The 18,863-nt window shown below is 41.0% G+C and overlaps 1 protein-coding gene across 8 annotated transcripts in view; it reads left to right on the forward strand.

Moving 5' to 3' along the window:
• The first annotated feature begins 240 nt into the window (after positions 1–240).
• The window catches only part of LOC145448883 (uncharacterized), a 63,815-nt gene continuing 45,192 nt past the window's right edge, over positions 241–18,863 (forward strand). For 3 of the 8 annotated variants that reach the window (XM_080327329.1, XM_080327330.1, XM_080327332.1), the window contains exon 1: positions 17,217–18,372. Coding sequence is in view for 5 of the 8 variants with exons in the window: in XM_080327327.1 (XP_080183453.1) it covers positions 409–427; positions 852–896; positions 955–1,029; positions 4,204–4,269 (205 nt within the window). In the remaining 3 variants the exon portion in view is untranslated. Of the gene's footprint in view, positions 428–851; positions 897–954; positions 1,030–4,203; positions 4,270–17,216; positions 18,373–18,863 lie in introns of those variants that run through there. The other 5 variants (XM_080327327.1, XM_080327328.1, XM_080327326.1 and 2 more) reach the window with 5 other exon arrangements.

Here is an 18,863-nt window from a genome sequence, read left to right on the forward strand (position 1 = left end):
ACCTGTACTGTGTACGTGTACAACTGTACAGTGTACATGCATAACATGCCTACATTGCATACGTTGCATTCTCGGTAATGTCCATTGTCGGTGGTGCCCATTCTTGGAAATGGCTTTCTCGGTATTGACCGGACACCGGCCGGCGGGCCACATCATCAAATAAGACGGGCCGTATGTTACCCGCCCCTGGTCCCACGATCAATTGAACAAGTAGCCGACAAACACTGTGCCACTGCGGTTATCGCCTTATAATGGCTATCATGTGACAAAGTGACTCATCGCCTCAGAGTTGTTAGCGCGGCTAAGTTCGCGTAAGTTACCAGGCAAGTCTGTTATAAATAGATGAGGACATTCATGGATTATAACAGGAAAGCACGGAAGAAGTACAATTGCCATTGAAAGACTGCAATGGCTCGTGAAACTAAAGGTAAAGCGAATGTCGCAGTAAAGATGTGGATAGAGATACTACGCTAAAAGGTTTATGCTCACTGCTCAGTAACCGATTGTCGAAATGATGTATAGGCCGCCGACTTAACCCATGTGATGAACTGATTATACAGGCTATTATCGGTTCCACAGCAGTGCTTCAAGCTGCCAAGGGTGAATTATCGGTCTTACCCCATTCATTTTCGCACAGCGAGATTGTAAACGTAATTACTACATAACATTGAATGGCCAATTCACTTCATTGCTGAAGCAGAACCTCCTATTCCCGTGACAATATGCGGGTAATCAGTAGTATAGACTACGTCAGCACGGTAAATCAATAGAAGCGATTTCAAGCACAAATCGGGCGTAGCATTTTATTATAGATACACATTACACATGAGTCAGTTACACATATCTTTCAGAAGCACTTGATTTGAGTCTTGAGTACGCCGATGACCACAAGACAGGTAGAAAGGCTTGCCTTTTCGGAATCATTTCTGATGTGATAAATATACTCCTTTACAGAACAGAGTGTAGAGCACCAGATAGGCCTATCTCACAGTACTATCGGGGCTGTGAACATCTTCACCACGTATAACGGTAAGTTTATAGTAGGCTACAGTAAGGGTTGGAAACTGAATGAGATGTCGGGAGCCACTAAATTTAGAAGGTTCATATAGGAACAGCAAATTCCCGACAAACGACAATGCAACCTCAGGAGTGGGCAAACTTTTCAGCGCGCGGGCTGCGCGTGAGCATGAGCAGAGCATTCAACATTTGAATCCATTCGCGGGGCTTATTATAATATCGATAATACGGAAATAATGTAAACCTTGATTTGATGAATGCTGGCCTCAATCCTCGAACAATTCGCCAAAATTAGGGATGAAAGCAGGTTGTGCCGATTCTTAAAGGATGGAAATTTGAATATGGAAGCAGGGATTGGCTCATAGAGTATATGCTGATTTTTGCGTTTAGTCAACCTGAGAACATACAATGCTGACAGCGTCATAATAACCAGCAGCATATCACCTTTAAATACGTTTCAGTAAAAAGCTTACAGTGTTAAACTTGCATCTTCACGTACTTTTGTGAGGACGACATGAACGACATAATTTACTGTTGTCTCAAACATTTGATTAATTCGGTTGATTTTTTGCACTTTATAATTCGATAAAATTGTGCCAGTAATTAGGATGGTCGGAATCAAATGGTGTTTCAAATTGCAGCAACAAAACTTTTCGCTTTTTGTATTGATTTGCACATATCATTATGAATGAGTTGAGACCGTAGTTATGAATAATTTGCACCTAACTGCGCATAGACGACGAATCTACAACACACTAAAGATTTAAACCGTGTTTTTCAAGTATAGCACTGGAAGTTGGAGTACTAATCTAAAATCACAATTGTGATCCGAACTATAGCCTAAGTCATTTCCGTTTTGATTTTCTTGGATGTTTAGCAACCGAAACGTGTCAAAGTACGTTGGCCTCGCGGACGGGATTTTGCGCCAACAATAAAATATATACCAATATTTTTATTGCGCTTCTAGAAGCCTTTGCGGGCCGGATGATACCCGTGACAACATTTTGTGCGGCCCGCGGGCCGTAATTTGCTCACCCTTGATGTTACCGCTCTGAGTATGACATCCATGGCTTACCGAGGTTGGAAATTCCCTGTCGTAGTTGCTTGAGAATGCAACGCTAAGCTGTTGTAGTGCAAATACACAGCTGCATTGAATGTAATCAAATATTAAAATATGAGACGCATTTGTGTAGGCTATATTGAAATTTCCAAAGGATCCATAATAAAGCATCATCAAATGGTGCTGCATTGTCCCAGATATGTAGTTATAGTCTAGTTTAGTGTGCCCTTAACATGAAAATTGAAAGCATACTCATATTGTAACTTGAAGCTAGTAGCATGATGCAATTTCTGTAGCGCACTTTCCGCAGTCAAACCAAAGAAACAAGAAAGTGGAGCACGGTCGAGACTTGACTCGCTATATATAGATTTCAATATGTGCATTGTGCATAAGACAATGTTAAATTTAACGAGTTCAAAGAAGAAAATACCATTATGCTTATCAAAAATGTATGATCTAGTACAGATAAACGGCATCATCTGGTCCAATCACGGCAGTGTAGTAATAACAAAGTGACTGAAATGAGCAATGAGCAATTGAGCATGCTACCTACACACATATAGGCCCTGTACGCAGGGCCGTAACAGCACTTCGTCAGGCCCCCCCCAAAACTTTGGTCTTGGGCCCCCCATAAGGCTAAAGACCCCCAGACCCCCCTCCGGCGGTACACTCTTTACCGCTATTCATCGTATTCATTGGGATTTTCTTTAGTGAATCAGCTTTTGTCGCCTAAGCGCGCGAAGCGCGGAAAGTATCTAGAATTAATGATTTCATCGGTAAGTATGATCGGGAATTGCATATATTGTTATCAAGTTCTATCTTCTATCTGCTCACGTAATCAGATTTGCCGGTAGAGCTGAGTCAGGTGTGTTTGAAAAGGTAGGACCACTCCATAATAATTAAACATCTTCGGGCGTATACCCGTTGGCAGGAACGAAACAGCACCTCGTCATGCCCCCACAAACGTGGGTCTTGGACTCCCATAGGGTGATAAAACGACCCCCCCCAATCACGTTGTTCGCGTTTGTCACGAAATTATCTGTACTGTATTGTGAGCCAGCGCGAAGCGCGAAAATTTTCGATAATTTATGATAAAATCGGTCAATCAGATCGGCGATTCCATATATATTATGCTATCAATTTATTGTCCTCTCTACTCACGTAATTAGATTTACCGGTAGAGCTGAGTGAAGTGTCTTGAAAACAAGAGGGACCGTAAATAATGATTAAACATCTTCGGGCGGGCGGACCCGATGATATCACTTCGTTACATGATGTTATTTCGTGACTTCCAGTTTGCTATATCAAAAAATATAGAATCGCCCAAACGTATAGGCTTCTAAACTAAGAGACGCACACGATTTCAAATTGGTATTTCTTCACTGGCATAAAATTTTTCCCAGCGGGATGGTATTTGTCTTGTGAGGTTCAGATTGCAAAGACAGGAAGATTCGGCGCCAGTCATTTAGACTCCTATGGACAATTAAACCTATATGTATTTTGTATATATAACGAAGTCTTCGGTCTGCATAAGGGCATAGACATTTTCGGCCAAGCTTTTCTCGCTGCCGATCGTTCTGGCACACTTCTTGGAGTCGCATGTTATATGGCCTAAAACTTGATTGTATGTCTTGGTGGGTCGTGGCGCGGTAATGGCCCAATACCCAATAATAAAGATAAATGGCTAATTGAATTCGCGCACTGCGCGAAAAATTAAAAAAAAAATTGCATGAATTTTCAAAAAATACTCTATGATTTATGCTAATTCACGAAATAATTTTGGGCCCCCTTCGAGCTCGGCCCCCCCCAATTGGGGGGTTTGGGGTGCGGCAGTTACGGTGCTGCCTGTACGATATACGTGCACTGTATACAATCGTACCATGTACGGCACCAATGTACGCGTATACGCGTGGTCGGCGTATATTGCGTCGAGGCAGGGAAATATGCAATGAGCGTTTTCGTACTTGTTAGACCGATAGTCGCGCGCACGTTGCATGTTTTTTGACATCATATATAGGCTACCTGTTTCTATAAATTCGCGCACATTGCTGAAGATGTATTCTTCACATTTTTTGTCTTATATAAGTGGTAGGCCTATAGTAATATGTTGAATGTGATTATTGCAGTTACGTCACCATCAGAACCACCCACTTCCGTGTTCGGACAGGAGGTTGAAGAATCTCAGGATGAGGGTAATCGCGTATATTTATATTACTTCTGTGCACCCCTTTGGTCGATTGTCATGGCTAAATACGTATCGTTTATTACTATAATATGAATGTTTGAAGCAAAACTATGCTATCAGTAGCATTAAGATCTTTATCCTCTAATATTTGTTTTAATGCGAAAGTAATTTCTGACGAATATTGGTATGAAATATCCTATTTAAAGGATATATTAAAAATAGAAATGACAATAATGCTTTAGTCTGTTAGAAGCCTGAGAAATTTCTCATGAATAGGTGGAGACGTATCAACGTAATCCTTCTTGTTTTCATCATCAAAGGAGATAAAAACTGTCATTCGCATCTGACGGGAAAATAAACGGAAGGATGTGGCACTTTGAGATAAAATTTTCAAAAAATGACCGAAATCCCGTCAATATGTTTCCCTAAATAATGATCTTGTCTAAGAATGCATTTCGAGTCTCGAGCTCTTGCATTTTGCAAGATATTTGAAGTACGGACTGAGTCGCTATTTATTCTGAATCGAGTAACAATTTTATACATGCAAAATAGCGTTACGTCGCTCGCATATGCGTAGAATTGCTCAACTATGTGGGTAACTGTATATCCCCAGTGTCAGTCAAAATAGAGGGTGGAATACGAAACCTCATAACGTTGAAACAAGCTGATATGATGTGACAAAAAATCCACCTACATACAGATACCATTAAAGCTTGCGCTAATTGATATACCCATCATATACCCATAAGAGCCATATATGACTCGCGAGTCATGAGTTCCCGAACCCTGCCCTATATTAATACTAGAGTTTACGACAACGCAAATCTATAACTTCGTTTGCTGTCAATTTTCTTGTGACATAACTATTCATGGAGGCTCAGTCAAACCTGGATGTACCCATAAATGATTGCTTAACAGGTTGCTCCCACAGGTCAAACCAGCTTATCGTGAACATGTACAAGATATTAGTTAAAAACAACTACTTGATGGCGTGAAATTGACTCGAAATATTCGCTTCGAGACATGAATCAATCTGCATTTCTAAAACGCCGAGTCAAACCAAGTAAAGTCATTTTAGTACAGTGACTCGCGTCGAGTCAAATCATGGGAAGAAATCATGACAAGAGTCGTCCAAACAGGCTAACACTGTCCTACAAATGACATTTCCGAGTAGTATAGTCATTATAGTCAGACGAGTGCGGCTGGTGAAATTGGAAAGATACTCTTGACGATGTTACTAAAGATCGAAACGTCCTAGCCTATCTTGTTGGTTACATTTATTAATATACAGGGTTAGTTTTAGGGTTCCATACTTGAACCCAGCAGTGTTGGGCTGATCAGAGGATCTTTTGAGCCCCGGAACAATTTGGCACCGCGGAACCCAAATATTCTTTGCAGTTGCATTAGCAATAACCAACTCTGTAGCAGCGGGGACAGAAATGATCCCATTTTAGGCCATTTTCGTGTGAAGCACCTATATAGCGGTGGTTCAGGCGTGTCATTATAATATTCATAACCGGAGTAGTGTGATATCTCCAGCAAAATTATTGAGAATCAATTATATACTCCATTATAACTATATGGCTCATTCTAGTATCGAATGTAAACTTTCGATAATTCTAATCTCGTGTTCTCTTTTCTGACGATCACTGACGTACAGAGTGATTGGAAGTTACATTTCAAAGATTTCCATTCAAAGATTACCGCATAATTCCGCTACCAAGCAAAAAATTTTGACAGTATAGAATTCCAAGATTCGTTTGTGAACGCACACCTCTGAAATATCCAAGTTCCTAACACAACTTTCGCGCCATTCTTCGTTTTTAGGCCTATACATCAAATATTCGGTCATTGTGGGAATGTGAGTTGGAACTGCAGAAAAGGCACAGCCGAAATCCTATCTCCGTTCGTAAGGAGATAAATGATAAATCGTTTCCATATCAACATTTCAGAATCGACCGAGTTGAATCACAATATCCGATATTTCCACAATCAACACGTTGCCGGACGTAACTACATTTTTCATGGCGAACAGCGCGATGACATTACCGGTACAACCTCCGTCGTTGTCAAGTTGTTACCACATTCCGATGACAGCATTAGACATGCACAAATTCTCAAGCAATTACATCACCAGAACTTGGTGAAAGTACTTCATGCGGACAGTTGTAACCTCGGTCGCATGAAACACATCTTTATCGCCTTGGAGCAATGTCGCGAAATAAATCTTCGCGATCAAGTGCTTGCTAACAAGAAGCAAGGCAAATCGTTTGATAGTAATTCGTCGCTGACCTACGCTAAGCAGCTCGTGGATGCTGTGAGGTATATCCACTCCGAAAATATCCTTCATCGAGACTTGAAACCATGCAATGTGTTATTATCGTCCTGCGAAAGACATTTAAAAATCACAGACTTCGCTATGGGAGTGCAAACGGAAGAAAAAAGTTGTGAACTCTCCGGAAATATCTCCATTCGTGTCGACGGATATCAACCTCCCGAGGTGTACCATAAAAAGGTTTTCACACACTTATCCGAAGTATTTTCTCTTGGGTTGGTTCTGTATTTCTTGTGGTCGAATGGAGGACATCCGTTTGGCGACGACCCGGACGAATGGAACATCAACATAAAAAAGAACAGGGATCCTAATATCGACGGGGTGGTCATAGATAACGCGTCTCACGCGAAGGAGCTGTTGATGAAAATGCTGCAGCCCCGCCCGGAGCAAAGACCTTCCGCGGAGGAACTGGCCAGTTTCAAAATTTTCCGCGGTAAAACTGCAGGTAGTGCTGATGTCACGATTAATATACTAATAAATATATGACGTCTTGGTTTGTAACAGGCATTCCAAAAGGAGGCTCTCTCGGAAACTTGATATCAAACGGGGCGAGAAAGGTGAAACTACGGTGAGCATCATAGTTCATACCGGACTTGGACAACTAGATAATTCTAGTTGCCTAATTAGACTAATTAGAGCGAAATACCCGTAATAATTGTAAACTGATATTTCAAATATGCTAATTCTCACTCACAATCTAATTCCTGGTTCTCCTGAAAATATTACAAGCGAACCGTATTACAGAGTCAAACGAGCCGAGCTTGCATAGTGTACAGAAATTTCCCATTCTCATGCTTTGAAATTGTATTGATGATACAAGTTTGTAAATTATAGTTTAGTAACCAGGCGGCAGGCGGTTCAATCGTACAAAGTGTACACACTCGAAATTGGCTTGAATTGGAAATATTCCACAAGAGTTGCTATAGTTCTGTTACTTAGAGTTGAAACCGGGTCAAAGTTAAATCCGAAGCCATTTTAAGCAATACCCTCAATTAATCGGGACTGCCAATCCAAATCCAAGAATCTATCGCAAAAAATCACGAGCGTTCCATGAAAGCGAATGTTCACTTTCAGATCTAATGCTTCACCTGACGAGAGAAAGTCAGGAGATGAAAACTTACGTCGGTCAGCTCCAGACTTGAGAACAACGAGCGGCCGTAAGCCAAAAGGTTTGTGACCGTTATGGTATATGCCATGCGTTCTTAACCGGTTCACACGTTCACATGTTCGCCTCATACATATCATTTGCGATGATACGCCCTCCTCGGCAATCATTCTACGCAGGCAATGAGGCTCGACAGTGGAATTGTGATTATTGCGTTGGTACTTCGTGTGTTGTGGCATACATGGGAGAGGGGATTCGAAACCATGAGATTTACTAACCGTTGCGCGGTCCACTTGAATGTTGATGACCTTTTTTTTAGTCGTCAGATGGGAGCGAACCGGATTAGGTAACGTTGTAAACGTGACTTATATTGCTGTACGCATCAAAATCGATAACAATTATGTCATGGAAACTTTGTGTGGATCCATATCATAACCGCGCTAAGCACGCAATTTTCAATGTTAATGAATGAATTTGGTCAATAATAATGTTACTTGCATATATTGCGGTTCGTCTTTGTATACCGCTTTGCTCATGGACAGGATTATGCAGCGCTTGTAACATATCAATATCGAAGATTTCGGCTGACATGCGTCTATCATTTTGTGAAATGATTTCATCGTCGACAATCTTTTTCTCATAATTGCGAATAGCTACAGCACTCTCTTTGAATACAAAAGTGATAAATTTCTTCATTTTCTTTTTGTGTAATATATTCCGGCTGGCAAGGTGCGAATGAAATTAAATAAAAAGTGCGAATGGAGCTCAAAAAGGTTGAAAAGCACTGGTGTTCGATATTCAATAATCGGTGACCCGATGCTGCCCATTTATCGAACCGATGGTTATCGCAGTAAATTAAGTATGCGATACAACCACACAATTGAAATAACGTTGTTACTTATATCAAGGCATTTGGTATCGTTCCGCTTGGAGTAATGCCTCAGATATCAGACGGCGACCCAAGACTAGTTCAGATTCGCAGGAAGCTCGAACGTGAGTATTGAATTTAACTTTCAATGTCCAAAACAGCAACAAAGCAGGTTTTGGAAGTATTACCATGACGGATAGTAATAGGAATCGCTCTCCGTGACTGTTACAAAAGTCTGGTTTTGTTGATATATACCACATTTGCTGTTTTCGCTGATCCTCATTTTCTATCATGATGCTATGCGAATTTTGTCACAAATCACGGTAAAGCGAATCCGATATTCAGGAGATGCAACACGGAATTGACGAAACCGGAACCGCAGAATGATAAAGAAATATTCAACAGTAAGTGAACAGTTAGTTTTACGGGCGGGTATTTTCGAAATAGACGTTCGATCAGTCAATTGCTTATTGGAAAGCACTCTCTTATCGGCGTACATGCTGATATTGTACGAATATCCCAACTACACGGGATACATGGAATACATCCTGTATAGTAACTACATGGAATACATCCTGTATAGTAACTGCTGGCTGGTGTACCTTATTTCCGTTTGGCTTTGAATTTATGAATCAATATATAGTAGGGTTTTCATACGTCCTCTTTTAAGAGGATTTGTCCTCTTTTTTGAAAGTGTCCTCGGTGAACGCCTAAATGTCCTCTTTTTTGAGAAATTGTCCTCTTTTTGTGAGAAGTTTGGTTAAATGTGCGTGGAAATTGGACTGAGTTATAGGTAATCAGCGGCCAAGTAACGGCCCGGGACTTTTCGGAACTTAGGCTATAAAAATGACCTTTTTTAGTCAACCAACGTGAAATCAACCGACCGTAAAGTCGGGAAAAATTTAACATTTTTTTTCAGGATTCTACTTCAGTATTGGAAGTCTGAAAATTTCAAAAAAGTGTCCTCTTTTCAGACTTCCATGATATGGTAACCCTAATACATAGCAGTGGTTTCTAAACTTTTTAGACCGCGACCCAAATCTGAGTTTTATTGCCAAAATTCGCGTATCGAAGTAATGTATTTATAATGTTAGTATGCTACGTTTTTACGGTCATAGATGAAATTGAAATGATGCAGGAAACCAGTTCCAAGAAACATGTGGGAAGCACGCGATATCAAGTTGGATGCAATCGGGATTATCTTGTGCCTACCATTTACGCGACCGGGCATATCGATATTTAAGGTTTTGGCCAACAAGCGACGATCATTTGGGGCTGATATTCTCGGCACCGCACTTTGCCCTGACGCATAATTGGTCAAAACTTAATGTCGTCATGTCTGCTGACGCGTAAAGGGTCGGCCCCGAATACCTGCGGCTAATGTTTGGGTCGCGACCAATACTTGAAAAACCTGATATATAGCAGCATTATGCAATCTCTATATGACAGGCTTAGTCATTTTCGACAAGCATCTGTTCGGAACGCGCGTCTACCAGCCTGAATTGAACACATGGAAGCCGATGCATCTGGTTCACTGCGGGATGGCAACTCGCACTTTCGCCGCTGTTTCTTGCAGCGGTTATGTCTATTTGCTATTGTCTGATAGAAGATTCTTTCGCGTCCAAGCGTCGAAGTCAAATGCAATGTGGGAATCTCTTCCACTTATGAAGCATTTCCATGGGCATTATCCACCGGCCGTGACTTTTGGCGGTAAGCCTCAGACGTAGTATAGGCCTACCGCCTCTATTCTATTTTTACAACCTGCTGAATGTAGATTGTAGATTAATATACAGGCCTAATCTCTCTCTATACATACCCAAATATTAGGGATGGTGTGAACGTGAGGTTCACGTTCGCGTTCTGTGTCTGAACCTCGGAAATTTTGAGGTTCGTGTTCACAAACGAACCTTAATAGGTTCTGCACTGTGAACCTTTTTTCATATGTTGCAACTTTCACTTCATTATTACATCTTTGGTTCAAGTTTATTGCATTTTAACTGTCGGCCACTCTATGCATGGCGCTGGCAGCATAAACAATCAACACTAAACGAGCATGCACCTTGACAATCTCAAAAATGTTACTTGCTTTGTTACAAAAGTTTGCTCGAAATATCCAGCTTTCCGTTTGTGAATATTTAGTGACTCTCTGCTATGAGCTTGACCCGCAATCACACAACATCAAGAGCGAAATACACTACATGGAGTCAGCGAATGATGCTTATTACACCAATGAATTAGGTTGATATCGTTTTCTATCTAGCTGGCGTATACGGGGCCAATCTTGACTTCATATGTATACTGTATTATAAAAACCAAATCCGTGCGATTGGGGAGTTGGCTACTGCTGCATAACTTGTTAATGGGCTAGTATCGGTGCAAATAATAGAAACCCGTTTTACACTCTGCTCAATATCCGTGTAGCAATACTCGAACGCATAATACATTGTCCGGTCTGGCTTACACCGTTAAGGCGTAGAGCTTATTTTCCCTGGCAAGTCCTCGTCGAAATTGTTGGTAAAGCGATGGAATATATTGACTTTATGGGATTATTATATCATTTGACTGCATTTGGCGACGTTTAAAACGTCAATATGTACTTCAGCATTGTGGCATTGCTAGGTATCGTGTACAGTACATTAATATAGGCTATCACTTCATTAATAGACACAAAACCTTTCAAAAAGGTTCGCGTTCACGCGAACCTGAAACTTTCAGAGGTTCACACCATCCCTACCAAATATGATCTCTTTAAATTATATCTTTTTTAACGATTTTATTATGTTAAAACCACATGCGCTAGCTTTCTCTGTTCTATATTTTGAATAGAATCGGTGCTGCTACAATCGGATTTTAAATTAATATCATACGATGAGCATTCGTTTACTGATGTATAGTGTTCTTTTCATTAAGACTGTGATTTTGACGCTATGAAGGATAGGAGGTGTAACTACATCCGCATTTACTATAGTCAGTGGATGTGTCAAACCAACCGTTGAAATTCTGGCAGGTAAAATTTATGTTATTGGAGCGGCTGGAAGTGAAGATTGCTACAAGACCAACGCGGCCGAATTCTTCAACCCGATTCGAAACTGCTGGAGCGATTTACTACGGATGCCTGACTCTCGACATCACCATGTGGTAGTTGTCGAAAGAGGTATGTCTAATGCGCGAGTCACAGTCAGTACTGAATCTTTCAAGTCTGTTGATGGTTTTAGCTGTCAAGCCCGAAAAATGTCTCATCACTGTGAATATATGATGAAAGTACAACATTCTTTCGTGGAATATTCGTTCTATAACGATGTATACCAGGGTTGGGCAATTCTTTCCAGACGGGCCAATCGTGAAGCAGAAAATTCGTTGGCGGGCCGAGACAAAGATTTAGACCAGGATTGCCTCCTCAAAACGAGACGCCGGCCACTTTTCAAATTTCGTTAAGGCCGCGAGCCGCAAGAATGCAATATCGAGACAAGATATGCCACACTTTAAGCAACCACGTTTTCAAACCTTTACGTCATTACAACGCTGTGTTCTGTAATATGGGTGACAGGCATAGTTACCGCAAAAGAAGTAATATTTCATTAAAGAAAAAACAAATAGGCCCTATAGCAAAATATATCATGATCAACGACTTCGTATTATTTTTAACTATGAGCTTGACCTTGGGGGAAGCCCTAAGCCACTTTTTAAGTGTTTCGGTCTTGGCAGTGTCTGGGCCACAGCACGTCAAGGCAATATGTCCATTGTCCATTCATGTCAGCTGATCCTTCCTGGATGGAATGCTGTTGCAATCACCGAAGTCGTTTCAGCTGTTGGACAAAGGAGAATAGCATATGTTGAATCAACAATAATTATATTTTGAAACTGACGTCAATTTCCGCAATTATTATTATTATTATTAATGAAGAGTTTTAAGTGGCGCGTGTCGCCGTTTCCGGCCTTGCGCACCACGGACAAAATATGTTATCAAGGATCGAGTTTTCGTGCTCTGGGACATAGACTTATAATAACTTTCAAACTATATAAACTTTCAAGCTATATATACAAGTTACATGAAATAATAAACTCGGCGACCGGCGTAAATAATTGCGGCATAGTAAGTAAATTGGTTAAAGTAAGCGGTACATTGAGCGTGGTACATGCGTCGGCAAGAAATGTTTGGTGAAAGTCATATTTTTCGCTATGCAAGAGTTTGTGGTCAACCGTGTCGGGGACGTAACACACATTACAACGAGGGGAGTCGGCGCAACCAATCTTGAATAGGTGTGCCGCCAGGCCACAGTGACCGGTTTGGAGGCGAAACAGGATTTTTTCAATTAGGCGATTTGGGCAGGAATCTGGCGCCTCTGTTGATATAGATGGTCGCAACATCCGGTAGTGGTGCCCTCTCTCCTCTGCAGTGAACTCGGCCTGCCATTGGTCTCTGCAGAGCTGACGGGTGACCGCTGACCGCTTTTGTCTATGATAATGTTACGGTTGTGATATCGATACCAGGTTCCCGCGATTGACTTGATGCAGCCCGAGCTGGTTGGTCAGCCTTCTCGTTGCCGTCTATTCCGGTGTGACCTGGTATCCAGGCAAATGTTACCATGCCACCCGTGGTCTTTATCTGTGAAAGAATATCATATGAGAAAGAGATTTCCTTATGCGGCTTACGGGTATGCGGGGATAACAAGGCCCTCAGGGCCGCCAGGCAGCCGGAAAAGATCACATCGCGTCGATTCGTGGAACTGCTGTGTTGTAATATCCAGATCAGCGCGAATACTATAGCTTTCAATTCGGCTGAGAATGAGGACGATAGAGTCGGGCAAGCCCGAAATTTCCGAAATTCAAAATGCTGTACTTAGCGATACTTCCGAAATTTGAAATCAGATCGCGGGCTACAAAATATGACCACGAGGGCCGCGTGTTGGAGACCCCTGGTTTAAACTGTATATTCTGCGGCGTGCAGTTTTATTTATAAATTGAAAACAGCGAATTACATTGCTAACACATGTTGTTAAGTGGATGTGTTAATATGATAGGCTGCGTTGGAGCTCTGTGTAGTGTGTAGCTAGGTAAAATAGCCTTACTGTTTTGCTTACTTAGCTAGCAGGTCCTCCACATCAGCCAAGTCTTTGTATTTCACTGTATGATTTTTCTGATAATGCCGACTCAAATTATATTTCTTAAACACGGAGACCTGCTTGGTGCTCGATCAAAGACCAAAAAGACCCGTTCACGCGTGAATTCAGTAAACATATATTTAGTGCTCCAATTCCAAATCTTGTTGATATGTCAGCCTTCAGCAGCACCTTTCATTGCTTGACATGACACCGTTTGTGAGGAGTGAGGATTTGGAATTAGGATCTGGAAACGTATGACGTAGCAGTTTAAGGCACAGGCCATGTATAGTTCATAATTAAACAATGGCAACAAACATGATTTGAACATGAGAAACCGTGACTTGTTGCTTTAATTGTTATGGCATAGTTTGCTATATCGGCTTTATTTTGAACCTGGAATACTGTAGGACGTATATAGGTTACGTAATCATGGCACATAAATATACTAGACTGAAGGCATTTCTGGTTCAGTTTATACAGCCTATATCAGTGGTTCCCAACCTTTTTGTCGTCACGGACCACTTTAGATACATTTTCAAGTCTACGGACCTGTGCCTAAATTTTACCGGAAGCTCAATTAACGTACTGTTGACTATTGTTATAATTATTAATGATGAAAAGGGGAGTGACTTTTTCAACATAAGCAAATTTAAATGGAGCGCTGTTATTGCCTTTACTGAACTAAATCGCATGCTTTCTATTGCGTAATAGACGAGTAAATCCTGATTTGACTGTAATCGACGTGCGTTGCGGTAGATGTAGTATCGTAGTGTGACTGCAGAGGTGGTCAGTAACGAAGTACTTCTACTTTTTTTGAGGTACTCAAGTATTTTTCTGCTACTTGGGTACTTACTCAAGTAGATCTAATTTCCCGCTACTTCTACTTCGTAATATTTTGTGATCTACTTAATTACTTTTTGCTATTTTCAGTTTGTCAAGTAGAAGTAGTATAATCCTCCAATCAGAAAGATAGCCTGATGAATTTCGGGCCTATGTTTTCACAAAGTACCAACATTTGATTTTTTGTAAAGTTGAGTAAAGCCCGGAATTTTTGTCGCGCTTCGCGCACAGTAGATATGGAGTGACCAATATGATTTCACGAAAGTATCGGTGAATATAAATTAGGTAGCGGGTTTCGTGATTCCGTTCACACCGCATTGTCACCCATATGAAATATTTCATCACAGTAAATATGGCCTATAACAACGTTTGGAACTGATGTTTGGCAATCTAGTATTTACTTATCATATCGTAATCTAGCAGTCCATGACGTGACCTAATCTGTAAAAGTGGACTCCGACTTTATTTTGCTTTAGACCTGTTTTAGCATACCACCTTTGAAACTTTCTGGACTAAAGACATGAAATATATTTTTCGCTTTTTAGAAGTAGTATTTATATTTCTCTTTCAATTCCCAGTATCATACTCTGAGTTATAATTAGTTCCAGTTCTTTTGTCTGGAAAACATTCATGTTGAAGTGTAAAAGCAAGTGTAGTAATGTCTATATTATCCGGAAATAAAGCTACACAATATGGCATTTTTACGAACCACCACATTTTTATTACCGTATACTAATCGCGCAAAGTGTTAACCCCGTATCCGATACAACTTCTCCGTATTGACCCCGGCTAAACTACGAGCCTTAGATTTTGAAGGAGGGGCCATATCATGATATTTTCTAAAACGGGCTGTTCGAGCAAACAGATGATTAGTATCGCATTTCCATATCAATACTAGAACTTTCATCCCTGCGGACGAATGCTTATGCTGTCGAAAATTGATACCTCATGGGATGCATCAATGCGAATCAATCTCTTCACCTTTCGCATAGCTTAATTTGCAGCTTTTGGCAGTCCATGCGAACGAATTACGATCGTTTTCACAACTACTTACTTAGGCTACTTGAGTAGATTTAGAGTCAGTCAATTCTACTACTACTTGAAGTAGTTTAAGCATGCTTTTACCAGTACTACTTCTACTCGTACATGAGTAGGTTTTTTTCGTCGCTTCTTCTACTTCTACTTCTACTTGAGTAGCTTTCTTGACTACTTTGACCACGCCTAAGTGTGAGGCCAATGTAGGCAGCAGCATATAGATATATTTTAATGCATACCGGCCACAGTTTAATTGCGCGAGCTTGAGCTTGACATGTACGTGCATTTAAAGAGAAAAATAAAAGTAGAAATAATAGCTTTTTGATATTTGCCAAAATTCATCAAGGAAACCACGCACCCCCAAATGCTTTCTCACGGACCCCCAAGGGGGCCATGAACCCCCCCCCCGGTAGGGAACCACTGGCCTATAGTTTTAGTCCACCCATTACAATTAATAAATATGTTTTATGGTCAATTTCCAAGGATCTTTTCATGGGCAGGTCAAAATCGCGTCGCAGTCTGCATTGTGTATACAATACATATCAGGCGACATGTGAAATTTGCAGGATGAACGACTGAATCGTATTTTAGGAAGTATATGGTGCGTTGGAGGGATAGAAGAGCGCATCATTCTCAACTCGGTGAAGTGTTATGATATATACGAAGAGAAGTGGTCGCCGCGTCCGCCCATGTATCATCCAAGAGCCATGCCTTCGTCAGTCTTTTACCTGCAAAAAGTGTTTGTGTTGGGTGAGATGTTTTCTCTGAACTTCAAGACGCTTTATATCTCAATAACTTCAGCACTTCGACCGGGTGTAGGGGGATACTCGTCTACTAACTTTACACCAGAGAGGCGGCTCGCGTCCGTGGAACATTTTGACTCGAAGACGTCACAGTGGGCGATATTTACTACTATGCATAAGCCTCGGGCTGCTTTTTCTGCGCTCATAATCAATGGCTGCATATATTCCGTGGGCGGAGATAAAAAAGTGAAAGGGTATGATATAAAACGCGTATCGCGATGTGTTGAGATCAGGGTGCATGTTTGGGATCAGATCGAGGTTTACCACAAATAGTTCGAACCAGACTTGTGCAAACTATAGCAATGTACTGTTTTTTAGTAGTTCTAGTCTAATCCTAGTTGAGGATTTTGAAAAGTGAATAGTTCAAATTCTATTTCTAGTGGTTGTTTGACGCGAATCGTGATACCGGTGTTCTGTTAAATGATGATCTTGTCGCCATTACCAGCTCAGAGTCATCTGTACAAAATCCACAACTAGAACAGAACTACCAAAACAGTAGTTAGTTGTCCATCTAACTAACTAGATTGTTAGTTTGTAACAGTTTGTAGCATAGCCATACTAAATGCTCTTGCGACACTATGTAAAGTCGGAACATAGCGTACCAAACTTTTTTGACCGATACCTCAATTGGCAACATCACACCTGCTACTCTTATACTATCAATGTATATGCGTAACAACTTATTGCAGATTGCACTACGAAAAGAACACGATCGAACGGTACAGCTACCCAGAGAAGAAATGGTCCATGATTAACGTGAAAAAAGATATCCAAATAGACTGCATGTCAGCGACCGGGGCTTACTTATTACCGTAGCAGAGTGATAATAGTCACGGGCGAGTGGTGATATAATCAGGTAAAAGTAAAATTGTCACCGTAAATTTCTACTCACAAAGACTTATATAGGCCTACTCAATTAACAGTTGAAGTTGCTAGGGATGGTGTGAACGTGTGGTTCGCGTTCTGTGTGTGAACCTCCTAAATTTAGAGGTTCACGTTCACAAACGAGCTTGGGTAGGTTTTGCACTGTGAGCCTTTTATATATATTACAATTTCCACGTCATTATAGCATTTTTGGTTGAAATTCGTTGCATTTCAACTTCGGTCCAGTCTATGCATGGTGCTGGGAGCATAAAACATCACTTTACGAGCATGCACCTTATCAATCTCAAAAATTTTACTCGTTTTGTTACAAAAGTTTATTGGAAATATTTAGCTTTCCGTTAGTGAATATTTAGTGACTCTCTGCTGTGAGCTTCAATCGCAATAACACAACACCAAGAACGAAATGCACTACCTGTAGCTAGTCAGCGAATGATGCTTATTCAACCAATCGATGAAATTGATATAGACTATAGAGCAGAGGTCTCAAACACGCGGCCGGCGAGATCGTTTTGTGCGGCCCGCGTCGTCAATTTGGATTTTGAAATACTCGACAATATTCAACTGCCACATATATTTTTTAGATTTGAGAACTTAAAATTCGCTTCAAAACTACTCCAAAAACCTGACACTATATTCATCAAATTTCACTACCACATCACTTTCAAAAGTTACCATGCGGGGGAAGATCAGCTATTACGTCACATTACCTGTTAATGATGGTGAAACATGATTCGTTGTTGGTTCGTGACTGAAAATTGTGATTTGGACTTGGGCTCGACTTTTTTAGAATTACTCGAACTCGGACTGAATGGGTGATAAAATAAAAATGACTCGACTTTAGTCGGGTCAAACTTTACAATCAGAGAATGACTTGTGATTCAGAACGCCGTGTCTTAGTGAAACCACGGACTATTATCAGACTGTTATGGGGAATAATAATATATCAAAAGGTCGTAGCTTGCCTTGTGCAGCGTATTTAGATATCTAAGCAGGTCGGAATGATAATGGCAACCATTGGCATTCTGTTGCCTCCTTCATGTAAAATTAGTTACATCCTGCGTCATCTTGGGTCTGTTTATTCATGTTATTATCTCCAACTAAAGGTGACGAGGGAGGTAGTGGTGCGCTCCACCCAGGGTTGTAATGACTCGAGTCATGACTCGACTTGAGTCCGACTCGAGTCACGTTTTTCAGATGACTCGACTTGACTCGAGTCATTTTCTCAAATTACGGAAATGAATCGACTCGAGTCAATTTGTGTATTGACTCGACTTGGACTCGAGTCATTGCGCATGACTCGAACCAAGTCATATGACTCGAGACTCAGACGGCCAAGACCGACGTTTCATTGTAATTTCGAGGAATAGTAAAGTAATCACACTATTGGGATTTCGTCTATTGGTACTGGTACTTGAAAATGCGCCCAGAAACTGCTAAAAATGACGAAAATTAGCATATTATAAATGCGAACCATTCGATATCAGCAAACAGAGTTACAAAAAGTGGATTTAACAAGCCTTTAACTGGAAATTGGGCAGTCAACACAATGACTTTGACTCGACTCGAGTCGAGTCATAATACCATGACTCGGACTCGACCCTCTGCTCGGGGACTTGGACTCGGACTTG

The sequence above is a fragment of the Botryllus schlosseri genome, chromosome 10, assembly GCF_051294905.1.
Source record: "Botryllus schlosseri isolate E-star chromosome 10, Bs_hap1, whole genome shotgun sequence".
Classification (NCBI taxonomy): domain Eukaryota; kingdom Metazoa; phylum Chordata; class Ascidiacea; order Stolidobranchia; family Styelidae; genus Botryllus; species Botryllus schlosseri.